We start from the raw sequence: 16131 nt of genomic DNA on the forward strand, positions 1-16131 counted from the left end.
GTGCATGTTGCCATGACTGTAATGGTGTCACAGCGTCACTACCATGCTGACTACAGCGCACACACACCCTCACTAATACATTCACGCACACACACCAGAGTCTCCCAGCTCTTTGTCCTGCCTCTTCAATCCTCTCTCCCCCTTTTCTCTCCATCTATCCCCCCTTTCCTGTTGACAGAACGCTCAGCACGCTGACTCCACTCTTTGCTTGCTGCTCCTCTCTCTCTTTCTGACTTTGTGTCCTTTTCTTCCATGGGAGAGATTAACTCTCTCTCTCTCTCTCTCTCTCTCTCTCTCTCTCTCTCTCCCCGCTGACTCGGCATCCCTCTGGCTACTTTAAACATACAATCTCTGCCACCAAGAGTTTGACAACCAGTGATGGGCAGAAGGGAGTTAGAACAAATATTAATACCAGAAAGATATTTACGCCCAGATTTAACAAAGCAGAGCAGGTAGGAGTGTGGACAATTGATGTTATCAATTTATTTTATTACATTTCAGAACTTTTAAGCTTAAATTATGTGCAGTTATATTGAAATTATGTTAGCAGTTATTACTTTCTATAATAATGCTGCCATTTCCTATTTTAATTGTTATACTGCAGTGCTATAACCCTCCAACAACCAAACACACACATGTAGTAACACCTGGCAGTTTTTTTCTTCCCTCTTCTTTACATCATAATGTAAATGTGACACGTTGTGCTTATAATTTTACAAAGGTAATTCTGTGCTTGCTTGATTTGTTATAATATTCACTCTCTTAAAACATGTGAGATAATGTAGACATGGACTTGTTTAAAATGAAGTTAAGATGTCCTATTCTCTGCATTTATCCCTGTCATTGAATATCCTGACATGAAAACTCTTTTTGGGTCAAATAAAGTCTGTCATTCTTAGCTGTAAGTTAACGTTTATGTCTCCACTTGACATTCTTCAGTGTCATGCTGCCTCATCGTAACCCAAAAGACTATCCCACTGATTAAACACATTAGTTTTGTTTAAAGCATCAAATTCACATCAAAGTCCACACGTCCAGATTTGTTTTCATTTTCAAACTTGTAGTCTTTCACCCCAAACTCACACTAACTCTGATGACACTGAGATTTGACACATCTCTTTCTGAGGCCACAAACAGCTTTATGCAACTTTTTTTCACAATCACATTATTACTTTCCAAACCTCCTGCCCACAGATTTCGATTAGTAAAATTGATGGAGTGCCCCTTTAAGCAGTTTCTATAAACTTAATTTATCACAGTACATTACAGTCTTTCCATTTCATGCTCACCAATGCAAATCATATTGCAAAGTTGGATGGACCGATAAACTGTATTCTGACTTGCATTTTTAGCACTTTTCTAGTCTACTGACTCCTCAAAGCAGTTTACAACCCCGTTCACACATACATTCATACACTCCATGGGGTTAAGTATCTTTGCCCAAGGACACTTCGACATTCAGCCAGCGCTGGGGATCAAACCTCCAACATTTCCATTTCCAGCAGGACAACCTGCTCTACCTCCTGAGCAACAGCCGCCTCCTTGTTGTCTTTCTTCTTTATTGATAAGAAAGAGCAATCACGTGATAGATGTTTACTGTTGAGTACTTGACATTTTATACAGGATTATGCTTTTTTCTTACCAAGAGTTCAGTAAGGTCAATGACAGTGACTTCCTGTTTACTAACATCCCTAACTGACATCCCTTATGTGTGCACTAAATAATGAAATGTGGTTCTAACACAGCATGCACAAGTGTATTATGTGACATTTCCGAGACTGAGGCATGTGAGTATGCTGCAGAAACTGTTGCGATAAAGACATAATTACAGTCTCACCGCCCACCATCAAGTCTTATCAGTTGCAACTATGTGCCTCTATTGCATTAATGAGGAGTGCTATTAAACAGTTTATTACAGTAATTGCTTTAATTACAAATGTCTCTTTTATTATCTTCTTATAACATGGGTTCATTTAAAATGATGATGTCATATATAAAATAAAGCAGACATTTTTACCTAGTAATAGTAATTTCAGGTTCTGGTCAATGGAATCAAATCATACTTTTAGAGATTTACACTGTTCATATTTTGGTTCATGATTTCTAGCATCTAAAGTTGAAAAGTGAAAAGTTGATGGCTTTTAATTCCTTGCCGCTTTAACTGATTATGCATTCTGCTGAAGGTGTTACCAAAAACCCTGGGGCAAAATGTCGGAGCTGCTTCCACACCTGTAGCTCCCTGAAATAAGCAGGAATAATTTCACTTTGATCTTGTGATCTTCTGCAAGATAAAATTATTTTCCATCAAGGTTTTATAAATAACTACATGACTGAAGTCACCAGTCTAAGGTGTCTGAGAAGAACAGAAGACACTGCGAACATCCAGACCCAGTTTGTTACAGCACTAAAGCAGCACTCAAACATATTGAATATTGCAAGTTCACAAGAATGCAATGAGACAATGTTTTAGCAAAATATTGCCACATGAAATAAGAGCATACAGTATTCAGAGCGTGAACCATGTCGTTTCCCCTAAGAGGTTTTCACTGTAACAACTTTCACACACGGATATGTTTAAAAGGTTATTACTTCAAGAATGCATCCTGTATCTCACAGGCAGCTACCAAGCAAAAACAAAACTGCTCTTCAAAGGCAGTGTTATTTTCTAAGAACATGAAGTGTCTGGTTTAAGTGTGAAACACAGAAAAAGAGGTGTTTTATGAGAAAGATCTCATCACTCCTGACTGACGATCAGCACAGGTCTGACGAAAATAAACCAGCCAGAGCTGTGACTTGTGTGAAGAAAAAAAAAAAAGAAAGAGAGAAAAGAAATCAGAGGACTTTGCAAAGTGATGGCGTAATGGTTCACACAAGTTAATAAATTGGAGAGTTCAAGTGCTCAGGTTTAAAACTGATGTGTTTTTGTGAGGACATAAAGCTGTATTTTCCAGTGTTTTTGGAGCGCTGCCCCTCTTCACCACCCCCGAGCTGTGGAAACTCTCTTAGCCATCTAACAGGGGGATGAAAAACAGTCACAACATTTTTGTACAGTGGTCATTTTATCTTGGTCTTATTATTCATGCCAAAGTTAGCATGTTGGCAAAAATGTCAGCAAAGATTTTGCCGGCCTGCTTAAGCACACTAAAGGTTTGACTCTTTGGTGTTTTGTTCTTTGTAGTACTAGCATGTAGGATTTGCCTACTCAGGTTCAGGTTCAGGTGGTCACAGTTTTATACAAAGTAGATAGGTGCTAGCTTGTGAAACTGTGAAAGATATTATCTAAGCCTGACTTAAGTAGTTAGTCTACAGCTTAAACTAAAAAAAACCAAAAAACTGAATCACCACAATCCTGAAGAGGTTTCAGGAATACATTACCAATATGACTATGATGGTCGTTTGAGACAATGTGACAGTTAATGACAACAGAAGATACAGCCTGACTTAGCTAATATAAAACTGGTACAGAAACATTCTGTCAGTGTTGCTTTTTGTTTTGGGACAGAGGTTATTTAAGCTTTCAAAGCTGAAATGTGACACACCTTGAAACAAAGTGTGGGAGAACTGGTTCCAAAACAGTGTGATACAATTGAACGTTGAAAGCTGCCCACCTCAGCCAAGTAATCACTGAGCCATAGCTATTAATCAGACAAGCTGTCATTTCCCATCAATCACTTCATTATCTTGATTCATCCTGTGCAGGGTTACTGGGGAGTGGAACCCAGCAATGACTGAACGGGACATCAGTCATAAAGGGCTGACACTGAAAGACAGACATTTATACTTACAAGCACGTCTGTGGGCATGTTAGAGTTATCTGTTCCTAACCAGCGGGACTTTGGATGCACTCAGAGGTGGCTTTAAAAGCAGGACCTTCTTACTGCACTAATGACTCCATCATATAGGCCATTGTCTTTTTTTTTTTTTTTTTTTTGGACAATCTGAAGGTAGTTATCATCATTTTTGTTATATTTATCCTAGTGAGATCACAGATATCTGTCTTCCACCTTCATATTTTTCTATTCTCTGTTGACTCAGGCAAGCATCACAGTTTTCTCAAGTGAGCAAGCATGAAGTGATGACAAACAAAGAAAGTTAAAAGACGACAGACAGTGAGAACACATCAGACGAGACACACTAATAAGAAAAGGTAAGAGAGGAGAGAGAGGCAGGCTCAATCTCAGCGTGACAGCGGCACACAGATCAGTTCATACCTTCCAGTCCCCTGCCGGCATCAGCTGTTCACAGCTCTCCTGCAGAGAAAGACAAGCAGAGGTAGAAAACAGAAAAACAAGAGATTAAAACTGGAAGGAGATAAGCAGAATTAACTCACACACACACATATCCACTGCTGGAGATGAAGGCTGCTAGACTTACAGAAGAGCAGCACAAGCTTTGCACTGTAGGTCCAAACCACAGACACAGAAAAACACAGTTTCCCAGAAGCACTTTAGCATTACAGTATATCATGTTCAACTGTCTCTGAACATACACGTGTGTTAAATTAAGCATTAATGCTTCCGTTCATATGTATAAAAATTTGCACACAAAGTTTGCTGATATTGTACAAAACTTATTTCAATTTATCTAATAGAGTACTGTAGTTATTTAGTAGCGCACTGCACTAGCTTCACAGGAGACATTTTTTCACAAAGAAGAGTGAAAACTGATGCAGCAGAAGTGCGGATAATCTGAATTTTTGTCTCTCTTATGGCTCAAACTCTACAAACCATGAATCCTACATTTCCCATAATATAGTAGTGGTTTTCAACAAACCCTGGTAAAGACCCAATTTCAACGACCCAATTTCACACCACAGTTTTCAAAGGCTGGGTAGTACTCTCCATGAGCAGCAAACTGATATTGATAGGTAAAATTGGTGGACTGCCACTTTAAACTCGTTCTGGAGCACCAAATAAATCTGTTATTCCAGTGTATCTCATTCTATAGAGACAGTAAAGGTAATTTTCTGAAGTGCATGAGGGAGACAAGGAACAAATCAGCAGTAAAAAGTGGAGGGAAGATGGTGTTTAAAATAGGATGAGAGAGATAGAGAACATCAGCCAGATTCCCCTCACAGCGAGCCACCTCAGCAATCATCTTTGTCTGTTCTGTAAACACAGATGAGCTGGGGTATACGATCATTGCATAAAAATAATATTTTTGTCATCTGGCCACAGTGGCAAAGAGAGAATCCCTGCGAGCCAGTCTGACTCCTCGACTGCCAAAATAGATTTAAAAATTGAGAGACACTGGTTGATGACAAGCTGGCTTTAGACAGCTGTGCCAACGCCAGTCAGAGCCTTCCAGTATTTGAACACACTGGATGGCAGGCAAAATGTTTTTGGAAACCCATCTTGAAAAAAATATCATTTATCTTGCAATGCTCAGTTTCTGAGGAATCTGGTCTTGACTCTGCATTTTAGAGGAGATGTTCCGACATAACACAGGTTTGACATCCACAACTAAATGTGTGAGGATGCGCTGAAAAATGGGACCTGCTTAAAAGCAACATTTGAACTCATCTCTGCAATGATTTAAAGCTCACTGATCTTGACCTGTGTTATTTCAGCACAAGAGCGTATGCTCCTGCTCTGCTGCCTTTGTAAAGCTCAGAGCAGAACAGGAACATCTGTAAATCTGGACATAAAATTAAGGACATGCACATGAAGTCAGTGAGAACTGTCAGACAGATGGTTTCCACGCTGCTTCCTTGTTAAACATGCACAAGTAAGTTTTGAGTTTGTGAGTTCATGTGGGAATTTCTGAAGATATTTCTGAAAGAAAATATGACAGGATTAAAGATGGATACTGGACATATGCAAAGTCAAAGGAATAGTGGTGGATTAATATAGGGAAATACAGTAAAGAAAGTGACATTTTAATTTATTAGCAGTGAAGATCGGAAAAGAAAGGACGGGAGTGGCACTCCACTGAGTGAACAAAGATCAGGGACAAACCTGAAGAGAGAAAGAGATGTCACTAAAAACAACAGGACCTGAAGCTGCCCTGTGACAACTTTCCATAACACTTTTCCAATATGCTACTCCATCATCATCATGAGAGAGAGGAAATCCATTAAACTGATTTCTTATCTCAACTGGAATGTGCAACTGAAAGGGCAGGTTCAGTCCCTGTGGATTTCATGCAAATGGCTTCTGGTTTACAGAGGGAACATGTTAGTGATGACAGTACGGTGGTCGGACCAGCAGGTGGCACTCTTCTCTTTCTTATAACTCCCACTCCATGATACGGCATGTAGAGGATGTGCAGCAGCTGAGCTCAGTGAGAGAGGAGAGCACTGTGGACCTATGATCCACTGACCAATGGACTAAGGGAAAAAATGTTTAAAGGTGGAGTCCAGGAGTCTGCCCGTGTGATCCCACAGGCTGTGTATTGTGTATGGTTGCATGGAGATGGGATGCTGTGGAGATGTGTAGCATTGTGTTTGCTGCTGTGATGTGTTTCTTCCTCCACAGTCTGTGTATCTAGAGGCTGGTTTTATGAATGTAGATTTTGGCCTAGATTTGAGGCTTTTCAAAAGGATCTCTCCGCTGAAAAGCACAATTACTGCGGCTCTAAATTTAATTCATCAGGTCCAGGAGGATCAGGGGATTGACTTGATTAAGTCTGATCCTAGGGATGCTATGAAGAGAGATGTCCAGAGGGGCAGAAACACACTGTTTTCTAGGAAAATGACCGATAATGTGTGGATTATATGGAAGATATAATGCAAAGCTTACCAAAGGTACTGCAAGATATACAGAAAAAAGCTAGCTGTTGTTTACGTGCAGAGATTTTATATAAAAAAAAAATATACATGATCAAATTATATAGGTATGCATTGTTATAGATTGAACATTGAACTAAGTTGGGTGGTTAGGTTGGGCTGGGTAAGTAGCTTTACAATGGATAGCCACAACATTAAAATGTTGACATGTTAATATGTCTAATAAATAATTCATTCTAATCAATTCAAATGATATTTTGCTTCACTGTTAATACTTTACTGATAATACTTATGATATTTTATTGAAATTTTTCCTTCCTTTAACTTGAAATGGAGCATTTTTTCCAGTGTATTGCTGTTTTTAATTCAATAAATGATTAATTCTTCTTCATTTCTACTTCCATGATTGCATATTCCATTGTAGGTGCACATAAATCCTCTGAGAGACCTTTATACACAGACAGATCAGTTTCTTCTGATTTTCGCCTCATGATTTGTTCTAGATTATGAGTTCAAAGTGTCTGATGTTCCAGTTTTCTGCTCAGCTGCACACAGCTGTGTTCCATGGTGGCTGCGTGTGTTGGAGTCAGTGTGCTGCCAGTCAGATGTTTCTGCTTGTTCTGGTGGTTCTGGTAGTTACCGGGAGGACCCCGCTGGTCCGACGGCGGGTCTGGCGGAGCCAGTGCCGTGCGATGACATGCCAGCGGTGAGTGGGGCGGCTGGGGGGAGGGGGTTGGTTAAGGGGCGCGGGACTGGCGGGGCACGGTAACGCCCCCGTTGCCTCCTCTCCTTTATCCTGCTGTGTTGGGAAGACAGAGCAGCAACATCCAGTAAACATAAACATGCAACACAGATCATTAATGATTCATTTTCTGATGCAATGTCTTAGAAATGCCCTCAGTGATCCCCTAAACCTTTAAAGCTCAAAGAAGATACTTCTTGCCTCACTTTGTTTCATTTCTATTTCAGAAAGGTCAGGCTGAAGATGCAAAGTGTTCCTTTAAAGGTTTAGAGGAACAGGTTGTGGGCAGAGACCCGGAACAGACTGTCCACATGCAACTCTCCAGAACTATGATGCATTCATGTCACACGGGAAACACGTAAAATAATTATAAGCTTCAGAGTGGAAAAGGTTGCAGCAGTTGTTATTTTCAGAGGTGTAGACACATTGAGGTCAAAAGTCCAATCCCTCCCCGAGCCCCCACACATTAAATTCTGACCAGACAGCAATAGGAAATGTTTTAATTATGCTGGATTTTCAGATTAAATTTCTTCAGTTATTTAATTTCCCATCAGGAAAGCAGTGGTCTCATTGCAAGAAATACAAATTATGAGAAGAAGAATCATAAGAAATACTTCATTTCATCATTTATTTATTAAGCAGTCCAATTTAAATGTATAGAGTCTCAAAACTAGGTTAGAAAATGCCAAATATGTGTTAGACTTTAATTGTAGAACCCAGCTTGGTTTGCTGTCATACTGCCATCAACAACTAGCGATCAATGAAATGACAAGAAAGCAGTCTGTGAGTGCTTTATACAAGACTGTGGTGCACTTGGAGGAACACTGCTCCGTCGTGAAAAATTAAGTTTAAATTGTCTTAATGTTTACTTTTACTGGTTTCAATAAATAAAAACTTCCAAACTGTTGCTTTTCACCATCAGGACACCTCTGTGATGGCCGTATGAACTGAATGCAGAGTTAGTCCAACATGGCTTGCAGTGAGTCAGCCCAGACTTTTGCCAGTGTTTTGTGCCAGGAGGTAATCACTCAGTAACTGCTCTTAAAGGTCACTAACACACTGTTGCACAACACCAGGGCTACAGACTTTAAATGAGCGGGCAGAGGAGAGAGGCAGGAGATAAAACTGTAAGTGTTTCTCAGCTGAGGTTCCTCTTCGACAGAGCAATAAAACAAGTGGCCTGTTGAGTCACGTAAACATGTAACTGGATTCATGGGGCCGCAGTCGATGGTCTCGCTTATTGACAAGCAGCGAGCCATAATGAGCAGGACTAATGACCTTTGGATAGATGAGCTGATCAATGGCAGAATTAGTCATTTATATTGATGCACAGCATATTGAGGCTACTTCTGTTAAGCTATTGAGTCAAAAACCCTGACCCACTGTCTCTGGCACCCTGGCCAAGTGAGTCCTGGCTAACATGTGTAGTCAGTGGCGTAGTCATCTACTGGCTCGCTGATACCTCCAGCAGAAATAAAATGCTTGTCAGAAGCAGAGGACTCCCGCACTCTTTCTTATGGTTAGGTCAATATGTTGTCTTCATGCTGCTGTGGGCACTAATGATTTCGCTGCCTGTTTGCTTGCTCACAATAAAAACAGCTCATAATTCTTCTCCATTCATGCAGCTTGTAAGAATAACTACCAACTCACCTCACAAAGAAATAAAAACTTGAAAGAAAAAGGCAGGCATAACTTGGCCTCTTCAAGTCAATTTTCCATTAAGTCCACCATTTCCATCATTTCTGCAACAAGTGGCTCTCACACATTGAAGAGCCTTGGATTCAGCCACAACCTGTTGCTTCAGCAGTGGATAAGTGGACTGGAATGAGTGGCCTTTATGTAACCGCCCACTGCCTATTCTCTGCTCTGTTTTCCCTCTTTGTCCTCCACTCTCTCTCTTTAAGTTTAAATGAGCGTCCATCTTTTCATAGTGTTGTTATCAAAAAATCATGGTTGGATGGAGTTCATTAATTTCCTCCTCCGCTGGTAAAGAAGCACATTGTCTAATTATAAGCCAACACAGCTAATGAGCACAAACATCTCCGTCTCGATGCACAGAGCGTTTCAGAGTAGATTACCCAGCACACACCAACCAACCTGCGAACACCCAGACAAAAGGGTTAGCACACAGTAAAATAAACCATGTGGACGCACCATGTCTGAGTCCACTCCTCGCTGCTCTGGCAGCAGGGGCTTCTCCTCAGTGAACTGCTGCTCCTTCATCGCCGCCATCCTGGACAGCAACCTGCAATCACCATGGCAACACACACACACACACAGGTTACAGATGGTTACATTTTCATTTCATCACGCAGTGTACTGTTTGTGTTTGACCTTAAAAGACAGAAATGATCTGCATTTGCCTTACTACCGGTACCTTACATGATGATGGCGGTTCAGTTTCAATTACATGGAATGAAACAATCCTTCACGAAGTAATTTCACAAATTGGTTCTTGTGAAATTACGAAAGGAATCAGATCTCTGAGTGAATGTTGTATTAAACTGGAATAATCGGAGCAGATGAAAAACTGACTGGATACAGAGGAAATGAAATCAAAATGGGAATTAGCTTGTCTGCAAACCCACCCTGAATTATTTGAAATTTTGAAAAAAGAAGAAGAAGAAGAAGAAGAAGAAGAAGAAAAAGAAGCTACCTACTGAGGCAGAGCTGCTTTGCTAAAGGTACATTTGTTTTGCCAGGGTAGGCGGTTCTCTGTGGAGCTTTCTTGTACACAAAGTTATGTTTACATCGCAAGCCTTTGAAGTCTGATAAATGCAATGAATGTGTTTCTTTTCTCAGAAAATATTTGCAGACACAATATTTTGAGCAACTTTCCTTAAATCCATGTATAAGTGCTAGAATTTTCTTTTCACCTGTGCTGCTGCTCTCTAGAACTACTAGAGGTCAAAAACTCCACAGGGCACCTTTAATTGTTCTGAAATTTGTAGTGTGTGTGTGTGTGTGTGTGTGTGTGTGTACAGTGAGTTAAAAACACAGTTTATATAATTTTCCTGCAGTTCTGCCTTGAGTTTGTCCACCTAACAAGGGTGTGTATGGCACAAACGCAGGGCAGATGAAAACTATATATTTTTTTTACCTTCAGTCCTTGAGAGGTAAAATCCAAAATGGAGAGAAGAAACAGAAAGTTTGGACTGACTGATCATTTAAATTTTTTTTAGAAAGTTCAAAGTACAGTATCTACAGGAACACAGCTAAGTGATGTTCCGCTCTAGTTTGTGAAATACAAAGAGACGCTCAAAGTCGGAGCTGACATAGATGCTTACTGACCGAGAATAAAAAACGAAGTTCAGAAGTGCCCAGACTGCTGCCCCAAAGAGGACTGAGGCTGTATCATGGTCTAATTAAACTGGCCTTTGAGTATGAGGTCGCACATACACAGTAACACACACAGTCACTAATAAATAGCACGCACAAAGAACGGGGTCAGACTATGTCAGTACAATAACACTGTTAGATTCTGACATCAGTCCAACAACGCTGGAAAACACAATACAGCACATCACTGTAAATTATGGTTGTTCCTCTGACATATCTCCAATTAAATACACAGTATGTAAAACGATGAAAACAAAAGACATAGTTTGAAGATGTAGTGAAGTAGCATGGGATCATGGGAGTTGCTGTCTTCATTGCAAAACAACCACCACTGTCGATTAATATCTAACATCGTGTTTTAAATGATTATTCAATTCACGTTCAGTCAGTCTTTTCAGTTCCTTTCTGACTCTCTCCTGGATGTTACAGCAACAGGCTGCCAAAAGAAATACACTGTTGCAGTGATTAAAGTATTGTTGGAAACAATTGGGTTGGGTTTATGTAAGTACAAAGTACAAAAATGCTGCCGTTAAGTCTGTGGTCGTACATTGTTACTGTGATGCTGCAGAGTTTTTCAAATTTAGTGCATTTAGCAGCACAAACAACATTCTGTTAACCTCCACTGAACTGAGAAAGTAACAGACATTTCAGTGGCAAATATCCCAAAAACCAGGGCAAATAGAAGCTTTTTGTCATTTCGGGAACTGACCCTTAAATGGCTTGCAGCACTTTCACACTGATATCAGCAGTACACACAACACCTCTCTGTCTCTTCCCTGCTGTCTCCTTCCATCCTCTTCTCTCTGTTCGACCTCGTTTGTCTTCTACTGTTCTCTTTCTCCTCTCTCTGGCAGTCATTCAGCGTAATCTGTGTTTTTATCTGACACTCTTAAAGAGACAAAGCCCAGATGCCACTTACGGTCGCTCACAAGCAACTGATGAAGTGTGTTTGTGTTTGTTTGTGTGTGTGTGTGTGTGAGAGAGAGAGAGGGAAAGAGAGAGAGAGAGAGGGCGAGAGAGAGACAGCGAGACCCTGGAGTGTCAGAGCTGCTGCTCACAGAGAGAGACAGAAAAAAAGCTATTATTAAGAGTTGTGTATTTGGCCCCTTGATGAAGTTCAAGTTCAGCTTTTACTGTCTTTTAACACCATTTTGTTTCTCCAATGACTCCTGAGGAAAAAAAAAGTTGCAAAAGACATCTGTGAGAGTCAAATCAAAAAAGTGAAACCAAAACAGTGAGCTGAAAACAGCTGAAACGCTCTGTAGAGCTGAGTGGAACTAGAGTTGTTAGCAATTGTCTGCTTTAGCTTCATAACCTTATATATTATCATTGCTGGTTCAAAGGTACTGCTATCCTGATGAAACCACAATTCAAGAATCAATGACAGCTCAAAACTGACACAATTAAAACCTCACAGGCTGATCTGTCAGCCTTAAAACATACACCATTCAGAGCTTAGGATATATGTAATATTTTGTTTTTTCTCCTCTCTGCTCTGCTATCATTTTCACCTTCCCCTCTACCTCCTCCCTTGCTCTCTCCCTCCCATCGTGACCAGTTTATTAAATGGGTGAGTATGACCTTTCTGAGGCCGCTGGAATAGAGCCATGAGGAGTATTAATGCAAGAACAGAGAGCAAACAACACCACCCCACTTCCTACTGCTCTCTTATTTTATAGCTGCAGTTTTCCTCTGTCATCATTTTCTGTTTATCACCACCTCACTAATCCTCTATTTTCTTGCCTCATTCACTAACCTACTAAAGTTTGGGTCACAGTGTTGCTTAAAAAGCCTGCAAACTGACCTTTTGGATCATTCACTAAGGCCCTCCCCAAGTAGTTACTGCTGCTACCTGTCAAGCTGTTTGTTCTCACACGGTGTATAAGCATTTTACAGTGATAAAAAATTGCAAATGGCAATTCTTAGAAACAGTTGGTCCCTGATATCAGACAGAAGCAAAAGCATGGCAGGCATCTTGGTAGCAGAACAGTTAAAGTGCTGCAAGGTCACAACTGTTGCTTGTTGGATTGTAGCCGATGACCTTTCCCCGATCATACTCACCTCCCTGTCCCCATTTTCAATTCAATTCAGTTCAACTTATTTATATAGCGCCAAATCACAACAAAAGTTGTCATGACACTTTCCAGTTAGAGCAGGTTTAGACCAAACTCTTTAATTTGAGTTTTAGAGAGACCCAACAAAGCCCCCATGAGCAAGCGCTTCCTTTTAGAAGGCAGAAACCTCAGAGCAGACCCCGGCTCAACGTGGGCGGCCATCTGCCATGACCGGTTGGGTTGTGAGAGAGAGAGGTTTGCTGTCTTCCTCTTCATCTGTCACTATCAAAATAAAGATTAAAAAAATGGGCCACAGTGTTGCTTGAATGCATGAAAGATGTAATAAATAAGTAAATAATTCCTTATCCTTCTTTCACCTCAACAAATCCTTATTTCTTCCCTGCTTGGATTTCTTACATAACTGTTTTTATTGATTTACAATTTGCCTCTGTGATCGTCTGTTTACTTTTCACTGGAATTTGCATTACTTTGGAAACATTTTCTCCCCTAAAGCTTGTGCGTTTATGGATCCATCAACACAAAGCATTATACAAAACCCAGAGATGAGATCCACCAATACAACATGAATTAATACATACAAGCAGATAGCAAAGGTAATACATCCAACTGAACCAGAGCAGCATGAGTGTTCTGGTCACCTGATGCATGCATGTCTCATATTCACTGTCTGTTTTGCACAACACAGAGGGTAAAGTCAGTTTCTCAAAGCATTTTCTTAACGAAAACAACTGCCAACTGCTGCTGGAAAGTTATGGGTTGATGAGAACAGAATTTATACATAAAACCAAAACAAAAGCTCACTGCACAGCTGGGTTATACAGAGTTCATCACTATGAAAGACCCGTTTCATGTGATGTTGTATACATAATGATCTGATCCATTGTTAACATTAAAATATTATTTAGTGCAGCTTTAAGGTTAAGGATGAAAACATTACTGACTTAACTATTCATAAAGGCACATGTGCATAAGCGTCCATTTGGTTTGTGTGTGATAGTACATGTGTTACGTCCACCCAGGCATTATGTCTGCTGCTCTTGACTTGGCATCCTCTACTGATGAATCTCAGTTTACATACCTCTGTCTGTCTTTGCTTCTTTTTGTTTTTCACTTTTTCAAACTTGTCAGCACTGTTTGACAATTGTTAAAAATCTTTTTGTCTAACCCTCCTCCTGTGTCCTACCCCTTCTTTTTAGCATCTTTTGAATTTTTTTCTCTTTCTTCATGCCACTCCAGCATGTCTCTTTTCTAACACTCTGTCACTTCACTCTCTCTCTTTCACTCAATCTTATCTTCCCATTTCTATCTTTTCTCCTTCCTCATTCCACTCCATCGCATCCCTTTCTTTCTCACCATCTCTATTCACTCTGACATGCTTATGTAAGACATCTGGTTGTGAAATCAATTACCATTGCATTACATTGGCTATATTTGGCCTTGTGACGCCAACTGCTGCTGGTGGAAAGATACCGGTGCTGTCCTCTCCTGACCTATTGCTATACATTGTGAGCAACTATGGTGTTCTTGTTCCTGAATACAAGATGGTGGTTTAGAAATCATACATGATAGTATGTCTAGAGTGTGTGTTAATGGTGCACTGATGATGCATCATTAACTTGTGCCAGTAACGCAAGCTGAACATTTGCTTCAGGCTTGGTGCGAACACACCAGGATATTTTGTATCCTCTCACACTAGCATCTTCACATCATGAATTCTTTATGTTACACTTCACCTCCTCCAAGCAGTGTCGTGTCAGTAAAGTCATTGAGTTGAACAGTAAGGTACTGTGGTCATCACAGTCCTCTCTACACAGTGGAGGGTCTAACTTCAAAGCCTCTCTTCATCATCCCTTAACCAACTGTGGTCAGGCAGCCAAAGTGTCAGTGGGTGAGAAGTTATTTACAGGCCTGTATTCTGTGTGCTCTCTTTCATGAAGGAACACTGCCAAAAAGGAGCTTTTTCTTGGAACAGGAGGGATTTTTTGCAGTTTGGGGAGAACTGCTGCTTTTACGGCAGTTTCTTGCTTCTTTTTCTCTTTACAGACCCAATAGGACAGCTTGCCTTTGTCCCATAGGGTCTGACTCAGCTTTGTCACACTAATTTCTTTACTAGTTTCCAATCATCTTATAAGACCAAATTCTGCATTTTCCATGTGATCTTGTGTGCTGTCTAATTCATAGTCACATTTACAGCAATCACATTTGTTTGTATGTACTTCGCACTGGGTTATTCACAAAGCAGCAAGAGCAGAGCTGACAAGATAATATGAATAATATCTTTACACTGTCATTGTATCAACTCGTGGAAGTAGCATTATTGCTCTCTCCTCGCCTGCTTCAATTTACTCAATGTCCTCTTTTGTTCTCCATTCACAAGTACATCTTGCCAAATTACACCTCTTACAGTTACACTGTGCTAACCTTTTCTCATTGCCTTTCTCTTTGTTTTCTTTTTCTCCTCCTTCAGTTGATACAGGGTTATGAGGCACCATTTCTATTGTCTTTCATTATCACTTTCATTTCATTATCTTTTGTGCCCTTCAGAAGAATGCAGAATTTATGAAAGGTACACAAATATATGTCAGCACTGTGACCAGTTTGTTTAATTTTTATTTCTCCAATTGATCACATTTCTTTGTCCCTGTCCTGTGTGTGTTATCTATGTAACTACTGACTCTATTCACCTATTTGATTGTCTGTCACGTAAGATGAACACAAACCTACAAAACACAACCACAATACATTCACATGACACAGAAATTTAACAGGAAATACAAAATGAGTTATCTTGTACTGTACTAGTACACTAGGCAAAAGTACACACCTCTTTATTATTGAATTCAGGTGTGGTATGACACTGTTTTTCAGGGTTGGGGCTCAGCCCCTTACTTCCAGTGAAGGCAAATCTTAATGCTTCAGCATACCAAGACATTTTGGACAATGCTATGCTTCCAACTTTGTGGCAACAGTTTGTTGAAGGTCCTTTTCTATTCCAGCATGACTGTGTCCCAGTGCACAAAGCAAAGTCCATAAAGACATGGCTGGATGAGACAGGTGCGGAAGAACCTGATTGGCCTGCACAGAGCGCCAACCTCGGAATAGAGACAGTGAGTCAGCCCCACCTGTCCACCACCACACAATGCTCCACTACATGACTGGGCAAAAACCCCCACAGTAACACTCCACAATCCCACGAAAAGCCTTCCCAGAAGAGTGGAAGCTGCCACAGCTGCAAACTGACTCCACAT

The 16131-nt window shown here is 40.4% G+C and overlaps 1 protein-coding gene across 6 annotated transcripts in view; it reads right to left on the reverse strand.

The window, feature by feature from the left end:
* ndrg4 (NDRG family member 4) overlaps positions 1–16131 on the reverse strand; it is a 68698-nt gene that overhangs the window by 19148 nt on the left and 33419 nt on the right. For 4 of the 6 annotated variants that reach the window (XM_046393831.1, XM_046393828.1, XM_046393830.1 and 1 more), the window contains 3 exons: positions 9624–9714; positions 7368–7526; positions 4212–4250 (listed from right to left, as the gene is read on the reverse strand). In XM_046393831.1, coding sequence (XP_046249787.1) covers positions 4212–4250; positions 7368–7526; positions 9624–9701 — 276 coding nt within the window. In that variant the 5' untranslated portion in view covers positions 9702–9714. The remainder of the gene's footprint in view (positions 1–4211; positions 4251–7367; positions 7527–9623; positions 9715–16131) is intronic. The other 2 variants (XM_046393832.1, XM_046393833.1) reach the window with 1 other exon arrangement.

Source organism: Scatophagus argus, chromosome 7, assembly GCF_020382885.2.
Source record: "Scatophagus argus isolate fScaArg1 chromosome 7, fScaArg1.pri, whole genome shotgun sequence".
Classification (NCBI taxonomy): domain Eukaryota; kingdom Metazoa; phylum Chordata; class Actinopteri; family Scatophagidae; genus Scatophagus; species Scatophagus argus.